This window comes from Acyrthosiphon pisum, chromosome A1 (genome assembly GCF_005508785.2).
Source record: "Acyrthosiphon pisum isolate AL4f chromosome A1, pea_aphid_22Mar2018_4r6ur, whole genome shotgun sequence".
In the NCBI taxonomy this organism is placed as follows: domain Eukaryota; kingdom Metazoa; phylum Arthropoda; class Insecta; order Hemiptera; family Aphididae; genus Acyrthosiphon; species Acyrthosiphon pisum.
Window position 1 is genome coordinate 31,650,561 of NC_042494.1, and position 24,366 is coordinate 31,674,926.

At 27.5% G+C, this 24,366-nt stretch overlaps 1 protein-coding gene across 3 annotated transcripts in view; it reads left to right on the plus strand.

Moving 5' to 3' along the window:
- Positions 1 to 24,366, plus strand: part of LOC100575324 (prolyl endopeptidase FAP) — a 208,747-nt gene that overhangs the window by 92,451 nt on the left and 91,930 nt on the right. The window contains exon 1 of one of the 3 annotated variants that reach the window (XM_029486919.1): positions 22,879 to 24,126. The exons of 1 other annotated variant lie outside the window; for it this stretch is intronic. Coding sequence is in view for 1 of the 2 variants with exons in the window: in XM_029486921.1 (XP_029342781.1) it covers positions 24,103 to 24,126 (24 nt within the window). In the remaining variant the exon portion in view is untranslated. Of the gene's footprint in view, positions 1 to 22,878; positions 24,127 to 24,366 lie in introns of those variants that run through there. One more of the 3 variants, XM_029486921.1, reaches the window with a different exon arrangement.

Below are 24,366 nucleotides of genomic sequence, written 5' to 3' on the forward strand. Positions count from 1 at the left end.
AAAATTATTCATCGTGGAATAAATTATTGCGAGTGTTTTCCTGTTGTTTGCGTTTTATTAAAATTCGTGTCAAAAATCTTAAAATAGTTGGTCCCCTTCAGCCCGAAGAACTACGAGCAGCTGAAATTGCTGTTATCAAAATAACACAATCATACTACTGGTCAAGTGAAATAACTGGTTTAATAAATAAATAAGTCTAGTCTGCCAAACAACAGTAAATTGAGAAATTTGCAACCTTTTTTAGAAAATGGAATTATGAGAGTCGGTGGTCGATTAAAAAATGCTCTATATTTAGACCGATTTCAGCGTGATCCTATTTTAATACCTCAAAATAGCGCTATTGCAAATTTAATATTGCAAAATGAACATGAAAAACTGATGCACGCCGGTCCTCAAGCTATGTTAGCGAATACATGTTTGAAGTATTGGATAATAGGCGGTAGAAATACTGCAAGACATATATTTCATAAATTCATTAAATGTTTTAGACTTCGACCTACTATAGTGGAACTATATGGGAAATTTACCAGCGGAACGCCTAGAACCATGTCGAGCTTTTAAAAAATGTGGAGTGGATTTTGCCGGTCCGATCACAATCAAAACCAGTTTAATAAAAAAAGCAGCAGTGACTAAGGGCTATATTTGCGTCTTCGTTTGTTTTAGTACTTGTGCTGTCCACATAGAACTGGTAAGTGATCTGACCATAATAATAGCATAGGTAAGAGGTCAGTATGCGTTCAACTGCCAATCAACGCGTAAATAAAATATTTTACTACGAAATAAACCGACTATAATTTATTCTTATAGTAATAAAAATTCATACACTCCACAAATATAAAACCGTAACGTAACATTATTTGTAACAAATTCAAAACTACTAAACTCGACTGTTTCAATAATTTTTATGATACAGGAACCAATGATTACAATAATTTATCGTTTACTGTATTGGACTATTTGGTCTGTTCGTTGTTATACAAATATAATAATATAAATATGATGATGTCTGCTACGGATAATTTAATATACAAAACCGCAATAGCATTGTACATCGAAAACTGTAGTAGCTGTATAATGTGTATTGTCCTCTAAGACATTATTATTATCATTATTATTTACAATGACTCATTCGCTCCGTAATACGCCATACCCCTCACAGAATAATAACAAAAACACCGGAGGCTAAACAAAGTTTAGGTCGATGCGAAAGATTACTCCGTGTCTAAAGTTGTGATGCGTGGCGGCGGTGCTCTGCGACGAACGTTGTTCCATTATTTTTTATTATTATCGTTATTATTATTATTATTTTTTTTTTTTACGTATTTTCGTTATCAGATAAAGCTTTATAGCGGTTTCGGCAGCAGTTGATGTATCCTGAGGACTTTTATCCTGTTTGACAATGTATATACGTGGGTTAACAATGTTACTGGGAAATTTTAAATTTATACGACAACGACATGGTTAGACACGCGAGCTATTTTTACGGGATAACATGGTAAGCCCGGCGGCGACATCGGGTTGTCGACTTTCTTTACGTTTTATTATGTCAAAGGAGAAAAAGAAATTGTTGATCAAAATCTTCGACCGAAAGATCGTATTGTTAAGTACGCAACATTTTCATTATTGGTAGTCCAACGAATAACCGGAACAATAGCCTATTATAGTATCTATGTCTATTAATGTTATACCAATACTTGAAATGCATGAGGTGTAGTTGTTGTTACGAAGTATTCATAATTTCCAATTGGGTAGAAAAGAACAATGATTATACAAATAACATCGTTTAAGTTGTTGAGTCTTATGTAAAATTACTTTCGAGTTAAAAAGATATGGAAATCGTCGGGAAATCATCAGCTGATTTTCGAAGTGAGGACATTTTTCAGTTATAGACGTGTAAGTTGAAGCGAGTTTTTGTACTGAGTTTGAAGGATCGATGTTAATATTATAATGATTATATCGATGGCATAGTGCACACATGTTGTAAGTGACACTTTCGTAATTGTTCAGGAAAACGACAATTGTGATTTCATATCACAATATGTACCGCATAATATGAAAAAAGTTGTTAACAAGTCAACCATGGAAAAAAACTAATTTTTCCAAATTTTTCACTTACAAAATGTGTGCACTATGCCATTGATATAATATTTTATATTGAAATCGAAAATTATTCGTCCTTACCTTAGTAATAAATATATAATTAATAACACTGATCTTAATTAATACAATGTTAAATATTATGTCTTATTTGACCGGAATTTGACCAATGTAGAATAAATTTCAACACGTAAATACGTCAAATTACTCAATTTTTTTCTTCTTTTAAGGCATATTATTTTGAATAAAAATTTTATTTAAACCAACATGAAACTTGAAAACTATTTTATATTTTACACGCATGAGTACATTTAAATAAAAACTAAATAATGTACATATTTACATCGTAATATTATTATAAATGTTTTTCGCTCAATGAGTAGGAACATTTTTTTTTTTTTTATTAAAAAAGTAGAAAAATCATCAAAGGGTAGCTTATAATATTATGTTGTGCGTGCATAATAATATTTTAAAAATAATTTGAAAGTTTAATTCGTGTTTTGATAACAATATATAGGAAGGTAATGGTATTGCCAACTATTAAGTTTAGAATTTGAAAATATTATTTATTACCACTATATCAGTTCCAGTAAAAGTTGTTTCTTATATATACAATCAAATATAATATTCATGTTCATATAATATATTATTATAGGATTTTATATTATATTTTGACACAACTACGCCACTACCAATCAAACAGCGGTCTACTCAGCAATACTCACCGCAGGAAAAATCCTGACTATGACACTGCATTATGGTTATTTTCATTAACGTATTTCAAAAATATCGCAGTGTGTGGGCAAATAATAACATTATAATGTTTACTAATGCTCAATGTACCTATTATATGGTTTATGGATATCATATTGAGCAGTTCGTCTTTGTTTTTGTTGATGTAACCAAGAAACGTTCGTGATTTGTATGTACCATGTAATATATGTGTATACAGTATAATATTATATTATATTATGCACTTAAGTCTAAACATATGATAATAATATTATGATATCTCTGTTCTGTCTTTGCTTAGTTGTAAATATTAGTATTACCATAATTGTATACTTAATTAGAATTTAATGATTTAACCCTTCAACTCAGATGCTTATTCTGTATTCTTTTGTAGCATATTAAAATATACATTTTTTAATTTTTAATATAAATAACGTTTGGCATATAGAATAATAATATGAAATTATGTAACAAAGAGTAAGAACAACAAATTTTACCATCAATTAAATTAAATTAAATTATCTTGTTATCAGCTGTCAATCTACATTATATTGTTGGTGACTTAGCTTGCATTATACATATATATTTTTTCCTTATTATAGTTGAACATAATATTATAATATTCTTATTATTGGTGGTAACACAACACTTTCCTCTATTTTTTTTTCATAACTCCTTATTATTATTATTATTATTATTATTATTATTATTATAATGATTCATATTTTTTATGGTTGGTTGTTTCAAATAAAAATCTCCAACCACACCAGATATGTGTCAAACGCATGGTGACTTTAATGACAATTAACAATACAGTTGTGATACCATAGATATATGGTGAAATATATTTCATGGACATTAATGTGATTTTACTTTTACTTTTTTCCATACGACATAATATTATCAACCAAATAGGACATCTATATGTGATAAAACATGATGATTTATTGAATAACGCAGTGGTAGAATAGGTTATGTTGGAAATGTGGATTTATAGTCGACAAACAGATAAAGTATTCTTATTGTAGCATATCATTGTGTTTGTTCTTGTTATCGTACATTTGACATGATGATTTCTTGTCAAGGAAAACCTCTACATAAAATATTTCATTGTGTCAACTCGGTAATTTATTTATTCTATATAGTTCTCAATTTAGACGTGTTTTATATCATTTTATGTCGTATAATATGTGATTTTTCGAATATTGTTAGTCGAATAATGGTCAAGTTTCAATTTGATGCGCTAGACTATAAATACATTTTGATGTATTAAATTCATATTTCAAGTGATCCGTGATATTTTTTTTTAACAAGTTATCAGTATACACTAGGTATAACGATGCAATAAATGTGATAGGTATTTTATAAATGTTTTTGAATTAATATTGACAAAATAATTGGGTGACCTATCTTAAAAACAGTTTTATAGGTTTTGTTTTAATATTTAATATTTGGTGGTGGATATAATGTTCGTCAAAATATTTAAAATAATATTATTTAAAATTCAATTTTGAAAGATTTTTTTTTATTATAGTAATAAAATAATCCCACTGTTTTCAAACAATATTAGTATTCTCTAAATTATATAAAAATAAAATAACAGATTTATCTTAATTTTAAAGAAGTGTCGTTTTTAAAGTCTAAAATTGCATAACTAAGTAGATTGGGGTTAATTGTTTAAAATAAGCTTGGTTGTTCACTTTTGTGTTTGGAACGAAACAAGATAAATTAGTGGATATAAATTAATTCATTAGGTACATACGTTTTCCATGTTTTTAAAGGGAGTTCTAACTTTTTTTTAAAATAACACCTGTACAGTGTACCTCTTTTAATTAAACATCAAATGGGTGTTGTGTAATTGTTTTTAAAACAAATATAAGACTTTAGTATTTATAATTTACGATTTAGAACTTTGAAATTGTAAGAAACTATGGTTTAGATTATAAAATATTTAACAAGAATGTTTTCTAATAATAATAATTTTATGAACACAAAATTTAGTCTATTTAAGTTTTTAACTTTATTAAACACGCATTAAATTATTTTAACCTTTATTGTAGACCAAGAAAGGTTTGATGGTATTGTTTGATCTAGTTATTTTAATTGTTTAAACGTACTCACTCTGCTCATTGGTTATGTAGACATATAGTACGTGGTGTGGATTCAAAGAAACGTATTTTGTACCATCGAAAATAATATTTATAATACAATACAGATTATTATACAACTAAATATCACTTGTGTGCTTTAAGGTATCGTAATGTTCTAATGTCTAGGTTTTGAAATGATATATTTTTTTTTTATTAAATCACTACACTTACAAATTAAAACAGGTAAGAATCAAAACTGTAGATTATAAAGTTTTTTAAAATTGTTTTCTTCACAAATATTCAATATGTATTTCAACCGTCAGTCTTCTCTCCCAACTCGTCCCAAACCTAGCTAATATATCGAATGTAACCAAGTCCCTACAATTATTTCTCACAGTTCTTCAAAAGTTGTCGACAGAGGTAGAAAAACTAGTGACTCACCTGGAGGCTGGAACATTTGACATTACTGATCAATCACGCGCTACGGCCAGAACCTGCGGAGTTTTGATTTTTTCGAAACCAGGATATTCTTCATGGAACACTCTGTATAATTACTGAATACTTTTTGGACAAATTATTTCAGTTTAATATGAATGAAAATGAAACAACATTGAATTTATAAGTTGTATAATGTATGTATGTGTGTATTGTGGTGGTGTCGATAGCAAACCGCATGGGTACGTCATATCATATACCTACCTAGTTAATTATTGATTTATACTTCAATGTTCATGTTCTGTTTATTCACAATAGTGGTCTGAAAGGTGTGGGTTTATACGACGTAATTGTTTTGAATTTATTCATTGTGATTGTTTGATGGTGTTCTATTGTTCCTAGTTTGATCTGGTTTAGTGGTCAGACTTCACGTCAGAAACTACTTCGAAACTCAATTTAGATTTATTAATACACTGTAGTTAGCCCAAATCAATTTTTAAGGTCAGGTATAATATGTATTTGTATTAAAAAAAATATTCTCTGTGAATTTTTAGGTAGGTATCATGTCTAATATGTACATTATAAAGCTGTGAGATAATAATCAAAATATGTCGTAAGCTTTTTTTGTTTAAAAAAACAACAAGAAATCGCTGTTAACGAATTTATTATTTTTTTAAACTAATAATATAGAATATTTCATGTCATAAGTTTATACAGGTGTTATTCTCTATTTGTATAAATGGTTTAGACAGGATAACTTTTCATTTAATAATAAAACTAAGTAGATCGGCATAAAAGCTTAGTTTTTTTATAGTTTCTGTTTTGTGTAGTATGACTAAATTAATGGGTTGTCAAGCGTAATATTTTGCCGGGGCTTCAAAGATTATAAGTTGTTATTTAATTTAAGATTTATAGTGTCTTGGAGTAAAGCTTAATTGATTGAACTTTTTCTCACACAAAATTTAAAAAATATTGTTGACTTTCCAAGCGAAGCTATTTAAATGGTCTACAATGGTTCTTCGTGCATTTTAGCTGACAAACACTTTAATAGTAAAGAAAAAGTACAACAATTAACTATTAACTATTATTAACATTATAATAAATAGATTGAAAATAGACACCACGTTCGACCGACGATCATAATAAATTATATTATTGGTGAGTACTTTTTAAAATACTAGGAAAGAAAATTGTACAACGTTTACCATCATAACTTTGAATATTAAGTTACGTAACTTTTCCATTTCCATACCATCACGTAACATTTTTTCTAATATTGATTTGTTATAATTATTTTATTCATACTCTTACCTTGTAACTTGTTCATAATATTTTTGTTGGTATTATGTTTAATGTTTATGTATATAGGTAATACAATAATGTATAGTTAATTTACCCATTTAAATGTGACACAATAAAAAAGGAACATTTTTTTTATAGTTTAGAGTTTTGGCACGCATTTTATCTAAAACGTAAGGTTTAACTATTTTAAATTTAATAGAATTGCATAAGCTTGACCAATTTGACCATTATCGATATTGTGATGTGTCAGAATAAATTAAAATAAATACATTAGAACATTATGTCAAAATAATTATTATCATTAACTATGATTTATTAATTTATGAATGTCCCATATAGGCAGTGATGTTTTTACTATCCACATATTAATCGAAATATTTAGCAATACCAGTGGCACACCAAAGGGGTGGACCCCGGGTACGACTCTTGATGTATGTCAAAATTCAAATTAATCAAAAATTAAACATTTTTAATAATTTTTTATATTTGTTGATAGGATACTTAAGTTGGAAATTTGAAATGTTGATTTCTATAGATATTATGGTTGGTAGTATTTTTCTGATTTTTGACTCTGGGACTGCAGTATTATACACAACAAATATATTTTTTATATTGCGATGGTAAAATAATGTGAAGTTTATGGATCTTTTCATTCCAAATTGAAGAATCCTAGCCAGTGCCATGGAGAAAAACTTTTTTTTATTTATACAATGATACAACTTTTGAAACTCGTTGATGATAGGACAAGTTGCGTAGGCAATGTTCTGCTCAGTATAAAATGGTTTTTATTTATTCTTACTATTCATAACACAAATGTCTTTATTCCGGTTCGCATATTTTATATTCTTCAATAAACTATCGGAATTTTATGGAAATATTTCCGTACATAAAAACTTTCGATATTTGCATGCTTTTTTTTTCGTGCGCAGTGGACACCCCGTACATATAAATTGTACACTATTGGACAATAAGACCCATCGTTTTGCTACATTTTCTTGAATGTAAGACTAATCAACGATTGCTCAGTAAAAAAATTCTTACCAATTTTCCAATTTATGTCGCCATGGCCGGTAATCGCACGACTAAAAAAAAAAAAAAATATACAAACATAAATAGTTTTATTTATATTCGTTATAATTTTACGATGACGAAATATATCGTATTGAGGAGGATGTTATGAGAGTTCTATATTGTGTTTCCTTTGGGCAGTGTTGTGCAAAAAATTTCTATGATTAACCGATGTTTACAGTTTATATAGATTTTATTTATTATTAAATATTCGTGCATTTAATTAAATTTACATTCGTTGAATTTGTCATTACTAAGGATTGATGTATCATTGATGTTAAAAATAATAAAATTCCACTATGAAAATAATAACTAGTGAAATTAATCGTGGATAATGAGTACATTTGTAATTTAATGACAAATTTAACGAGTGTATTTTATGCATGAATATTTAGTTATAGATAAAATCTATATAAACTGTAATCATCGATTAATCGTAAATTTTATTTTTCTAACTATTCTTTTAGGTAACAATATAACTAATTTAAGTTCAACATGACCAATATCTTTTAAATTAGAGTGATTTAACTTATTGTCAACATAAATTAAAAACATAATCTGTGTCTGTGCGTTGGTTGTTTTACAATGTTTCAATTTTTCTACGATATATATATATTTAAAATGTAATGTTTCACTTAATTATTATAATTTGTATAAACATTTAAATAACGTAATCCATTGCCCAAGTCAGATATGTTTAAAAGTCATAACTTTAAGTTTGATAATACGTTAATTCGCTCTAATATTAAAGTAAACAACGCAGAATTGATTCTACTAAATGCAAATTTTCAATTTCACATGTGAGTTCGACATGAAACAAATACCTAATACACTGAGTACTGACATCCTTTGACGTTTTTCTCAGAATTTTCATTAAACCGTGAAAATAATTGTAAACGAGACATTTTTTTTTTCGTTATTTCGTTTACATTGTGTTTTCATACATTTCTCATAATATTTTGTAATAATAAAATATTACCCAATAATCTATTTTAAAATATAAAGAGCCGAATCCGAAAATTAGTATCGACTATCGATGCCGGTTTTTCAAGTTTTCCGCAATTCTATAAAATTTGAAAATAATATTTTAATATTTTGGTTGTTATGTTAATTAAAGTACTTTTCCCTTAATCTACTGTTCAAAACCTATTTATAGGGTTGGTGGGGTGTATTAAATGAACAAAAATAACTTCACAGGAAAAATTATCACGACTCGTTTATTATATGTAGGATTTTGATAATTTTTTTTTTAACTAAAAGATAAAAAAAACTTGTTTCTGGTCGGACAAAACTCCGAATTTCCATTTTACTTAAAATATTGATAAAACAATTTTTTAAATTTAACAAATATTGTACATAATTAAAATTCATAGCTTAGCTTTTATAGTTATAATTTCGAAAATCCAGCTTTGATTCTACCTGCAAAATGTTCCATTCTATTAAATATAACAAAAATTAACAAAATCTGACTGTTATACAAGGCATGAGAGTTTTTCATGTGAGGCAAGTTTTTGTACTAAAAACACACTGGCTCCGACAACCTCAACGTTATCACTGGTTATAAAAGAGGTCGGTAAAATGCAGTACCTATGTTCAAAAAGAAAAATACTAGATTTATGCTGCTGTGCAAATAGAATTCGGAGACTGGATTTGAATTAAATACAGAAATGTTTCCCCCTGAGTGCATAAATTTCAACACAATTGTATTCAAGTTGGATATAACATTGTGATATTATGCCTTTCCGCCATAAGATTAGTTGACGGTAATCACAATTAATAGTAAGGAAGTTGTTGTACAATAACTTAAAGCAACTGAATAATTAAAATATATTACTATAATAATAATCATTTTAACACACATGACCCATACTAATTGTTTACTAAATAAAAAATTGTATTTAAAATAAAATTTAGCACGACTTACTATTTAATCATGTTGTGTCCTATTAATATTACATTTATATAAATAAGATACATATATATTACATTTTTTAAATATTTTTAAATACTTTTAAAATACAACTTCTTTATTTAAAAAAGTAATTTATTCATTATGTTTCCAAAATGTTCGATAATCAATTTATTTAATACCAATACAACTACAGTGGAACCTCGATAACTCAAATCGGTAAGGGGTGAAAAAAAAATTCGAGTTATCGAAAATTCGACTTATGGAAAACCTCGATAACTTGAATCTGCAAAATAAATTCGAGTTATTGAAAATATTTTTTTTATTTAAAAACACAGACTCCAATTTTTTAATTATTTATTTATGTATGTATTACTAATAAATGTATAATGTATGTACTATGAAGGTATGTATATTGTATAAAAAATTTAAAAAAAGTATGTATAATGTAATGAATAAAGTAGACTAAAGTAGAAAAAAAGAACTATTTTTTAAAGAAATCAGATATTTTTGATTGTTTCTTAATGTTTGACCTATCTGTAAAGTTTTCAATAGCGCGGAAAAAATCTCGTCTCCAATTTCTTGTTGTTCTTGAATGTACTTACCTACGTACAACCTGTAAACTATCTAATGCCTGGGCAAAAGTAGTTTTAGGTAAAGCCAATTCGCCATCGTCTTCAATAACTGACTCCTCCATATACATATGTACTTGGTTATTTGACCTTCGAGTTATCGAGATAGGTAATTGTACGAATTATATTTTATTATATAAATTCGAGTTATAAGCTAAAATTCAACTAAAATTACTTCGACTTATCGAGAAATTCGAGTTAGCGAAATTTGAATTATCGAGAAAATTTATCACACATATCATATATTGAAGCCAGGGGCCAAGGTATTCGTTCGAGTTATCGAAAATTCGACTTATAGAGGTTCGAGTATCGAGGTTCCACTGTAGTTGGTACCTCACTGCTCTTTATTTATTGATATAATATATACATTATACATACATGACATTTTTCATATGTAAGTACCTGTATTTAAGGAATTAAAAAAAAAATAAAAACTTCCAAATTATAATTCAAGAAATGTCAGTAAAGTAGAATTAATTAAGAATTAATTAAAAATGTTTTTCCCCCGTTTTACTCACGTCGTCTTGTTAATTAATTAAAAAAACTAATGTTTTTGGACTACTTACCTAAGAGGCTACCTACGTGGGTTTAAATTAAAAATAATGATGAAAATCAGAAAAAAAATGTAAATGAGAGTTGTAAATAAAATTGAGAACTATGAATTTTTTGATTTATGTGAAATAATTCTTTAAAGTTAAATGTTGTACCAACAAAGTTCAAAACATTGAAAAATAATCTGTAATATTTTTAAAGGTACAGAATAAAAACTAAGAAAAATTCCTTAAAATATGATTAACGTAACAAAATAAGACAAATGGTTGTTTCATAATTGTTTAATTTTTAATGGAGCTCATAAGAAAATTAGGTAGCAGTTTGTGTTTATTAAGTGTATGTATAGGTATTAAATTTGTAACCCATAGTTATACTTTAAAACATACCACCCTACCTTTATTTAATTTTTATCGAAGTGTATAGTATATTAGATCAATAATACTTGTATAACTACCTACGTATGTTTCACTTATGTAATATTATTATGAATGTACATATATCATATAGGTATGTTAATAATACACGTAATCACGTAAGCTGTCTTCAAAACAGAACAAAATATAATCTCCCAAAAACTGTCTGTTATACATGTTCGTAAGGTGATTTACATCACTTTGGTGAGGTTTGAATACATTTTAAATATTATTACGTAAGTGTAAAACTGTTTGTAAAATAAAGGAATGCTGTGATTTATTTTTTTTTTTTTTGTCAAATGCATTATTTGTAATACTACCTACTATATAATTTATAATAATATCTTTTTATAGGTAAATAAAGATATATTTAATTATTGCTACCATTTCAATAGTAATAGTCATAACAATGCTAATAATACAAAATTATGAGATTCATACCTGATATAACAACACAGTTTAACTATAGTAATATTATATCTATATTAAGTTATAACTACATACATAATAAATGATTTTTAAATATTTATGGATGTCATTTCTTAGTATAAAATAATAATATCAGTATTAGATGCAGTAGAAGATACAGAAGTCATCCAAGGAGTGGTGAATTTTCAAAAAATAAACTATTGTTTTGTTTAGCCAAATATTATAATACAAAATAATATTAAAAAGACATTTCCATGTCAAAGACAACCCCTTGTTAAAATATTGATCAAAAAACATCAAAAACACGTCATGAATTTTCTGTGAATAACATTCTTTAAGCATAAAATAAAAATTAACCAGATAGAGCCACGTAAACGATCATACCACTAGAGTGTGCTGTAGTTTCTATATAAATAAAATAATTATGTTTATATTTTTCAACCCTAGATGACTCTTCCAATACTCGTATAACAACTCAAACATGAATATTGTCGATGTTAAATCAATTTCAATGAAATTTAATATTATTGTTTGATTGTTTGATTTAGAAAAATATAATTTATTCATCAATTTTTTTTTTTTTTGAATTGTGCGACCTAGTGTTGATTTCTGTTTGGGCAACCAAATTTAGGACCATGTCGAGTCTTTCAGTTTGTTTACATTCAATCTATATTTATTTAGTTGTCCAGTCAAAATGAAATTAATGTACAATAGTTTATTAATAGTGTTTATTTTAAAATTAAAAAGCTCTCGGCCTGGGTAATTGTCTATTATATTATATGTTAATAATATGATCATAGCCATAAAAAATGACAATTTTTTTTCATATGTCCATGGTTATGAATAAATGTGTGACATATTTTTGTTATGAAATATAATAATATTGATTAAATAACATATTTTAAGTCCATCGATTTTTTTTTTACCACTTTTATTATTACTATTAATATAGATTAATATTGCCCTAAAAACGTTGTTTATTCATTTACTAAAATATTTTAACTACGTTATTTTTTTTAAAAACAATTTTGAAAACCATATAAATTTATTATTAAATTTGTAAATTATACTTAACCTCAAAGTTTACTATTAGATCTTAATAGGTTTTTACGAAAATTCACTGGATATTCGTTATATTTACTGACATAATATTATGGCTTATGTCGTATTTAGTTGTATGGTAAAGAATTTTTATGAAAATTTTACGTTTTTTCTACTGTAAAGAAAAAATGAAAACTTTTTAGTACAAAAAAAACTTGGAGTTAGGCCAATTCATTTTCAGGTTTTTACTGTAAATCAATAATAATACAAATTGCACAGGAATAATGTATACAATAATGTTTATAACATTTTTTTGACGTATCAAACTTGATTTTTTCATATCATGGGCATCGTTTTTAAAAATGTATTAATTTTAATACTTTAATATCTTAAGTAATTACTTATTATTGTCTACAATAGTACAGATTAAGATTAACATAAATATTCATAGCTCTTACTATTTAAGCGTAACTATACTGCTTACAATGTAAGTGTATGGGTATTTAATAAATTAATTAAATTAATTAGGTTTATTGATAGTTTCATCTTCGTTAGTATTTCGTGGAAGTTCAAGAGATTGAAAGTGTTGGCTCACAGTCGAGTATTTTTCGAAAATATATCTTGTAATGATTGTCTGTCGTCAGGCATTGGAGATCAAAGGAGGGGTTTTATTGATCATAAAAATGTAGTCTGTGTCAAATTCTAGTCCTGGTAATGCAGTGACAATCATTACCAAGACTAGAGTTTAGAATAATGTCAGTAGCCATTACTGGCATCGGTTAAGATATTGAGGTGTATAGAGTTCTAAATTCGTTAGTTAGTCGTACAGAATCTGAAGAATGTCGCCATAATTATGAATTAATTCTGTAACAATAAATAGATAATTATAACGTCACTGGAGGGTATGTTTTTAATGATGAAAAAATTGGGTTGGTTCGTCAGCTGATGTCGTTGGACATTTCGTTTCCATTAACTCGAGTGTGAAAACCATTGACATTTATTTCTTTCGATAATATAATAATATTTTGTTCAATAAACGTCATTTTGGACTTTGATATGCATGTCAATTTCGTCATGATAGTCATTTTTTATTTAACTGTCAATTATTAAATTATACCTCAATACTGTTTTAACTTCTAACCATTACTTGTTTAAATTATGTAAGTGTACGTCTATATGTATAATCAAACTCTCCCCTTGGGATTGATAGTTACTATTGTTTAGTAGCTGCTATTACTATATTGCAAGACTCATTTACATAACAAAGTGCACCCAGTTAATTATTATATTTTGATATCATTAAATTATGTAAACAAGAGTGTCATTTGGTGTTGTATTAACATTCATTAGAATATTATACTGAGTTTATTTAAAGTATATACGTATATTTTTTGTTATATATTCAGTTTATATTTTTCATCACCATAGACGTTTTTAGTGTGAATATAATTTCTCGAGGTTTTCTAAATATTGTTAGTTTAGGACAAAGATTCTGATTTTTAATTAAATTTAAAAATAATTTTAATATTATTACACATAATACCTACCATACCATAGCCTGTTATCTAATCAATCTAACTCTAATATTGTATAATATCATAATTTATTGGACGGTTATAAATATACATGACATGATCATGTATTTTTATATTTTTAAAATAATAGGCATCACTAAAGTTTTTTAATACCTCTATAAGTACCTAATTAATAAAAGTTGGGAGTTACAGTCAACTATAGTTTTAATAGTTAATTTTAATTTATCCTATTTGTAATCGGTGTATTGATACATACATATAAAACATAATATTAATAAACTATTTTATGTATTTCTTAATAGAGTACCAATAAAATAAATTTTGTATGTTTTTGATAAATTATGATTCTATGTCACATCGTATACCTTCTTGGAATATAGTTACTATAATTTAGTACTATATATATACTATATTTAATACCCTATATTATTTTATCATACACTTAGGTTAAAAATAAATTAACCTATTGTTATTTGTGAAATGAGGCATTTACCAAAATATGATTGAAAATGTAGATGATATACCGGTTTAAAATTATAGAACTTTCAACAAGGTTGAATGAGATTTTAATGAATTTATCTTTATCGAAAAACTTTTATCTTACTTACCTAATTATATTATCTTTCACTCCAATTTTAAAACCTTGACACGGAATTGAAAACGCGTCGTAATGATCTGTATAACTGTAAGCTGTTAAAAGGTAATTTATTTTTTATAGAGTTTTCCCGAAAAGGTATTTAACACTTTTTTTTGAAGACGATCACCTAAATTGTATATAATTTAAAAAGTCAATACCTAGTAATATTGTCTGACTTAGATAGTATTATTTGTTCAAATTCCTTCTTTATAAAATTAAATTATTACTGACATAATAATTGTAAATAATGGTATTTAAATTTAAAAAAAAATGTTTTGATCATTATAGTTTTATTATTATTACGATTTGGCTCGTCATGGAATTTAACTAGGTAACGAAATTCCATATGTACCAAAACCATCCAGAATCATTGATTTTACTTATTATTATTATTATTTAGAATTAATAACGAGTAAGTTATAATTTTAAGCCAATTGAATGTACATTTTTTAAACACATTGTTTTTTTTTGCTTTAAAAGTTGATTACGCTCTTAGGGGCTTCCACTAAACTTTTCCATCCATCCCTGTCTGGGGACTTATCCAATCTTGCTGACTCAGCAATTTATTTGATATCTTGATTCATCTTATCTGACCATCATTGTAAAGACCTTCCGCGTAGACATTTCTTGGATAAAGCTACTTTTTAATACGCGCATTACGTTAATACGTTATAACTATTCTCATATATGAGAAAATATGTACAAATATGTACACTGTGTCTATGCATACACTGTGAAAAATTAGATAATATTTATTTTAGAAATTCACACTTCACATGAACATAGTCCAATATGTATAAGAAATCATATTTTTCATGTAATGGTCTACACCAGGAAATATAGAAAATAATCATTGCTCACAACATTTTTAGGACATATACGGAAAAACTTTATATTATAATCGTCAGCTATTGCCTATTACATGACCAACTGCAGAAAAGATAATTCAAGCTCTGACACATTTAAAGGAAATGTAAAACACGACGATCGTTATATTATCGCATATCTATTTCCGTTCTGATGACTTTTATTTCCATCGACTATTATAAATACATGACGTATAATATTATAATGTTTATATCATACAAAATACGGGCTCGTCAACAATGTTTTGCATGGTAACAAGAGCTTAACATTATATTTCAGACAATCGTACAATACGTGGCTCTTGTTTTCTTAGAAAATTCTTGAATACAATTTATTATCAACCGGTGTTTGGCGAAATTGAAAACATAAAATAATACATGAATGTGATTCAGTAGGGTGAGAAACACGGAAACCGGAACTACGATTGAAAGAGGAAATAAGCGGTTCGTAATAAGTTTGTGGCCTGCAGTTGTGAACGTCGCCGTTTAAAATGAACGTTCAGTACTAAATCACATATTGTAATGCTTCAAATTTCCATCACATAATATTATAATGTTGACAGATGCTCACGGAAACATAATCATAGGTGCAACAATGTTAAGGCTAATGGTGCTAGTTAATTAAGTTATAGGTAGTGTAATAATTTGTATTACGCGACGAATTTAATATTGGCTACCACCAGTCTTGTATAGTATTTGAGTAAATGTATTTAAATTACTTTTATATTATTTGGAATATTTTTTGAATAAAGTTTTTGGAAAGTATTATTAATACTGTATTGGACGTAGGTATTTGTATTTGAAATTCAAATACTTTTATGTAAATACTTTGAAAATTCAAAACAATTATTCGTCAATCATCACTTGTCATTTTTTTATCAGATAATAATTATATTATTTTATAATATTTGTTCACTCATAATTATTGTTATGTGCCCCTATTGGCGATGTCTAGTTTATGATTATTACAAATAACTTACAGACTTCCAAGACCTCTATAGGAACCCGGTACACTTGTTAATCAATTAAAATAAGTTTTGAAAATCCTATATATATTAAAGGATTTCAACAAATTATTATAAAACAAGTTTTATTTATTTCCATTTTCCAGTATAAATTTAAGAAGGAGCTACAGTTCTATTAATACCTAGTTTAATGAAAAATTACACTATTTTAAATTAGTAATCACAAAAATAATTTTGAAAACCGACTTTTATTCAGTAAAATGAAAAAAGGAATTTAAATGCATGGCTAATATTCGTATTTGTTCTTAAATACTTTTTCTTAAAAGTATTTAAAAATTTGTTTAAATACTTTCTGAATAAATCTATTTGTAACTGTATTTAAATACAATTTTAAAATTATCTTTTACAAACTTGCTACCATAGATTTACATAATATGATACACGAGTGATTTTCAAACCTATCACTGTTAAAGATTGAAAACAATTTAAAAAATCAATTAACGACTAAGGGCTAGTTGTACCGTCTACGGTTAAACTTTGATTACGCTTAATCAGCTGATAACAGATATTTAACCGGGAAAATTCGGCCAATTAAACTCCGGTTAACTTTAAACGGAGATGGTACAACTGGCCTAAAGGCTCTAAAAGTGTTATTTATAAATTTATAATTGAATACATGAGAATATTCCTTTGATAGGTACAGATGGTTATCTATCTACTAATTATTTATCTTTTATTCAAGTAATTGATTATTATAATAAAATTATTAATATACAATTAAAGCGAATAAAGGAATAAAGTGGTTTCTACTGTAATGTCCGTATAATTTTTGCACCTCCAAAGTTTAAGGTCTAGTTGCGCTTATATACATAATTTTAAATCATCCGTGTTTGTTTTGGATCCCCATGGTTGGCACTGGCAGTGACTGTGTGAAGAGCCTCATCACGAGTGCCGTTTGTCTTCATACAATGCTTCTGTGAATACCGATGAGTTACAGCGATCAAATGTCGTGTTTTAGGTTTTGTGACATTGATTGTCAGCACCTTTAGTGAAATTGTCAAACGGTGACGCCATGCGATGGCAATATTATGACTGAAGTTTAAAAAACTAAATGTCATAAGTTAAAATAATTATGAGATGGTATTCAAGGTGAGTACTAATGCTGGAACCAAAAAAATTAAAAATTCAAGTTCAAATTGTTCACACGCTGCCAGTGCAAGCGTAGTTGCTGATTTAAAAAAAATTAAAAAAAAAATAAAACTCAGAATACATGTCTTTATTGTATGAAAAATATAATAATAATATATCACGTTTTATAGAATGGAAGATTTAAACCGCATTTAAAAATAATTAAAAAGTAGTTAATGAAAATATTGCAAACCTTTTATTTAGATTATAAAATCTGGTGGAGCTCATTCTGGATATCATTATTGAGAAATATCTTCCTCATTATATTAATGTTATAGACTAAGGAAAATATATTTTGATGTACCTAACTTAGCCTAACATGTCATGTTTCAGGTAAGGACCGAATATTTTTTAGTTAATTTGATTTTCTCCCGCATGAACATCAAAAGGCCAATTTGACTTTTCTCGGAATACGAAAACGGCTATAAAAAAAAAAAAAATTGGCTATAAAACAATGTAGGTGGTGGATGTCATTTAATTTTGCGCTGTATTTATTTATCGCAGGTTTTCCACTTTTTCAGAGGGAAAGTTCTAGGGTTGTCACTGGGTGTTGGGCAATTTATCACCTCTTTCCTAAGAGCACTATTCCATGTTAGCAATTTCTTTAGCAATGAATGGTTTATGGTAGCATGAGGAACCAAGAATATAACTAGATATATTATAAAAGTAGGTATTGAGATGATCCTTAAATAGGATTATGTCAGTATGAGTTTAGCGTCACAGGGTAATAATGTTGACAAGGAATAATTTTATACAGCATATATAGTCGTATAATAAGTCAAAGATAACTTATAAGAATGCGGTCTATGGTTATTAAATATATATATCTACATAATAATGTAATTTTGAGTTTATGTTATTAAACATTTCACTACATCAGTTATTAATAAAAAAATTTTAAAATAATACAATTTAACATAACTACTCAATTATTACGCTTTTTTCTCTCTAAAATGTAAAGATCCTTCAAAGCTATTATGGGATAACTGTTAGATACCAATTAACAATGCCGATTTAAAAAATGTAACGTAATTTTGTAATTTTATATCGTCTATAAACATTCTAAATTGTATTATAATAGGTATTATTATATTCAATATTGTTTTAATTTTGTATAGGTTGTTACAAATATGAAGTTATAAGTCTTACTTATTATTTATAACACAAGTAATATTATTACGAATACAACTTATGTACGTACTTTATCATGTATATCTAACATAATGTAAACAATTTCCAATTTTCAATATAAAACATCGGAACTTAATTTAAAATAATATATCAGGTAGGATGCCGATGAAAATCATGAAGAAAATACGTAACGTTAGGATTATATCAAAGCACATCGACATTAATTTAACACTATTTCTAAAATACTGTCAGGACACAATGATGAATGAAAATTACAGTTTTCAAGTTTAGAAAAACTTCTTGAATAGTAATTGAAATTATATAAAACATAATATATTATTTGGTTTTACTTTTATGGTCAAAATTGTAATTTTTCAATAGCTACCAAAAATAATATATCAGAATAATATATTTTTATTTGTTATAGTTGTTGAAAATTCAAATTTGATTTTTATATATCTTTTTAAAAACTAACGATTATTTATTTTTATAACTAATAAGTTAGGTAACCTATCGTATTTTTTAACTTTAAATATTTAAATTTATTTCTAGGGTAAACATATATATTTCAGTGTGTAAGTATTTTGGTTTTAATCTTAAAGATGTATTGTATAATATACTATTTATTCTTACATGCATTACACATTTATATTTTAAGACCGTGTGTAATATTATTATCAACGTTTCCCTCGTTCATCCATCCGAAAAAAGACTTCTGTCCATTCGTGCGTTGTTTATTTCTATAATATCGTCTGCATTATGCATCAGTTGTTGGTATAAAAGATTTCACCACTGTCTTTAGATATGTTGCCTTTTTTATTAAAAAAAAAAAAAAAACTGAAGTAAAAATTACCAGTTTGCACAAATCATGGAAAAATCAATATTAACCGATTGAGGATAAAACCACAGAGAGTGACAAACTCGAGCAAAGGGTATTAAGGCCATGCGACCCACTTTAATGCTATTAAATTCAAAACGTATCTTATCTACTGTCCAATGTACTCCCGGCTTTTATTACTGACCAGAAATATGTATATGGGTTTTAATGAACTCTTCAATTGTCTTTTTTAATCCCACAACCAATCTATAAAGTAAACTAAAAAATAGTCTAAATTCGTTCAGGTATAATTATTGGAAGAAACCTTATTTAAATTTAATAATGTGAACAAAAAACTAAAAGAATTAGGATATAAAGCATATTAGCAATATTTATTATGTATCTCAAGATATTAATTGTATTGTTATTAATCGTCAGTCAACTTTCAGAAGTTAGAAATTACGTCTGTTTTCTTTAATAGATACAAACATTTAAATTTAAATTATATTTTTTAACAAAAACAAGTATATTGCTTTATTTTTCAGTTAGTTATAATTAAATCAAAATAAATAGTTATGTATAATATGTGTTTAATTGCATATAATTCCTTTTTATATTTAAAATATATTTTTTTTTGTTTTTTTTTAAATTTCCATTCTCTATACCAGTATCTTTAATTTATTAATTCTATTTTATAAACATTTTACATTTGAGATGAAATAAGTATAAAAAAAAAAAGCGAGTAAGTGGATGTCGCTTTACTGTACAGTAAGTTACAAGTTGGTCACTGTATAATAGATTGTATTAAATATGAATTCAATGATATATTATTGTATACGAAAAACGATTCTGAGCAGAGAGGGTTGGTTTGTCAGTCTGGATATTTTATATTCTTATTATATTTTATTATAGCCTGTAAGTTGAATTAATATAATAAATTACAACAAAATAACTAAAATCATTATTTTTATTCATTTCTATGTGGTAATAAACAAAGCATTAAAAATTAAAATCCCATTTTTAGCGATTTTTTTTTTGTAATTTGTCAGTGGTTTTTCCCGTGTCATTAAATAAATATTGAGAAAATCGAAAAATGACTTCTCTAAAGTACCATATTGATCCAATTTGCTAAAAGATAAGATACTATATGATGAAATCAAAGAAGTCCTTCAGATAAAAATGTTGTATACAGGATAACAAAAAAAAAAAAAAAATAAAAATTTAGTGGCCTATTATTAAAACAAATAATGTTGATTCATCATAAAAATAGTTAATAAAATGTAATACAAACAAAGCAAACACTTTTTGGCTTTTTAAAATGGATGATCAATTTAATTGTTATACATTTAACATGCTATAAATAATTTTTTTTAAAACTTTATGACCGGGGAATGAACCAAAATAGGCCAAAAAATATGGTGTAGATCCGAAATTACGTAATAATGTTGAGAAATAATAATTACATTATTATAAAATCATAAATTAGAATTTCTTTTCACTGCCACAATAATAACGTTTGCTGGAAGCCATAATATTATATACTTATTTTTTTTCTTTAAGAAAATAACAACATTCGTAACCTATAATATACACTGTGCTGAATAGTTAAACAGTTAAATCGCTGATAAAAAAAAATAGAAATATGATAAAATCGACTGTGGAATATAAATGTATATTTGAACAAGGCGTGAGTTTTGTTACAAAGAGTTGATACGCTCAACGAATATTTAACGGATACTTACATCACGTCGTATCCGTAACGAGCGTCTTAACCCGAGGAAAAAATCATTTATATATATACATATATATATATGATTTCCTTCTTTGTTCAAGTTGGTAGGTATGTAAATATGGTACTGATCATATAATTCGGTACTTACGGTTATCGCGATTACCAATACGGATTTCCGTTAAACTCAGTTATGTTATATTGTTACTGTCAAAGGGTAACACTGCGTTATATTGTATTAAGACAATTTTTAATCTCGAAGACAAAATAAAATAATAATTTATTAGACCTGCGCCCAACCAAACTTAGCATAATAAATCAAAGCACGACAACCAACAAAACATTTTCTGTAACGCACATTTTCACATGAAGACTCTGGGATTTATCGTGAAAACTGAAAAGAAAAACTTTTTACATAGTAATTTATCAATGAAACGAATATATTATATGGGTTATGAATCCAAATAATTTTACAAATTATACATAGGAGACAGTTATTTTAAAAATTTAACGTACAATTCTGTGAACATAAAATTAAGTAGGTACTAAATGTAACCTGCGTGTTATGGCAAGCACTTTCAGGGAATTCGTTTGATGGTATAATGTTATGAGGCTTTAAACTTTAAGTTTTTTTAAGCTGATCTACTTATATTAGTTTGTCTTAGGATAATATAACTTACTTAGTGTTAACCTTTGGTGGATCGCTGTCGTAATATGATATGCGATTATAGCCTTATATCAACCAATAAGTACTAAAAATGCCTTTATATTTGATTTGGTTAACTCGTTACTCGTTGTATTTTTTCTACATATTTTCTATATCATCTTCTTTAGCTTCTTTAGAAATGTATAATTTATTAATATGTTGTATTTAATAATGATATTTTTTCTAATGTATTAAACTAATATACACCAAAATTGTTTTTTTCAATTATTGGTATTTACAATTATGAAAATAATGTCCAATCATAATAACCATTTTATTTTCTGTAATCAATGGCAACCATATATATATAATATATATATGCATATAAAAAAAAAAATATTAGATTTCCGTTTTCCAAAACAAATTTTCTGTTATCATAATAATGTCATTTTTTTAAAAAAACCTTTTGCCACTATTCAAACTATTGAAGTTCATACTTTTGTTTGTTTTTGAGAATGATTATCAATGAGTGAGTAGTATTAGACTTTTATAGATTATTATGTATAACTAATATATACCGCATAATGTCGTATATTATCCTTTAACGTGCTATGTACCTAAAAAAATATATAATATTATTACTGTTTGTACAATAACATAATTTTAAATCAGTAACTGCAGTCAACTTTGACACACATATTATATTATGTACCTATAACCATTATAAGCGTTATCACAATATATAATTGTATCTGAGTAATCTGGGTATTTTACACAACGGGTAGATTTGGTTGTATAGTAAGTACTTACTTATGTTTCGAAGTATACAAGTATACGACATTACCTATAGGCTTAGGATAGGTATCTCAGAACGCGTATAGATTCTGTATAACGCAGTCAACATTTCTAAATAATTGTCCGGTACACCGCACAACGGGTACTATACCTTCTCGCTGCTATAAGATAAGGAAAGTCATTTCGCGGGTTCATATTATTATTACATTAGGTATATCGCTGCGATTTCCGGTGCGGAGAGATGGATAGCCCAATCACTGATGTTATTGCATTATATAGCCGATTCGCCGATCGTCGTAAGGTAATATAATTATACCGCGTCCCGAGGGCCGATGATCGAGACGTGTTTTGGGTGTCGGCGGCTCACACATGCGGATATCGAGGGTATGAGTGTATGGTTATATGTCGAATATTCTCCTCTATGGTTTCAAACACAAAAGAGAAATGTGCGGAGTGTGTGTGTTGGCGTGTGTGTGTGCGCGCTCGTGTTGGCGTGGGAGCGAACCGTAATGAAATGGGTAAAAAAAAAACGGGAAGAAGAGAAAAGGTGTATTTTACCGGGAGCCGGAAAAATCCGGGGTGTGTGTTCGGCCTGTTCGGCCACCGTCGGCCGCGGTCGGATGGTTTCGCGTTTCCCGCGGTAACGTCGCGCCGGGCGTCTTCCGTCCGGCTCGGCGGCGGCGGCCGGCGACGGATGACTCGCGTATCGCCCAGTACAGAAGCGTGTCGTCGCCGCCGGCCCAACAGCCACGCGCTCGTCTTCGTAGTTTCAGTCGTAATAATATTATTGAAATATTATAGATAAGTAACGAAAAAATAGGCGAAGAAATTATTATTATTTTTTTTTTTTATTATAAAAAACGAAACGCGAGTAACCGACATTTTCCGAAGTGACATTTACCCGAAAATGTTTCCTAACAGTTTAATATTATTATAAATTATAATACGGCCACCATACCTTACTCATTGACGGCTGTCGAAAAGGCAATGGACATCGTTGGATCTGCAGTCGTATACCACCACAACCACCGACAGCTGCAGCACCGCCACCACAGCCGCCGCCGAAACTATTCCGCCTTGGTGTTGTTCTAATATGGACGACCGGTTCCTGCAAGACGTAAGAGTACAATAAAATATTAAAATTATTATTAATACCTATGTTGTTTTTTAAAGTATATTATACATTACATTAGTGTAATTTTTTGTTCGTTGATTTTTATTTTTTATTTTTTGTTGTAATATATTTGAAAGAAAAAAATACCTTTCCAAGCTTGTTAATTTTTTATTCTTTATTTTTTCCGTTGATTGACATGTTTAATCTCGAGCACAACTAAAGTTACGTACTGAAGAATGAAAA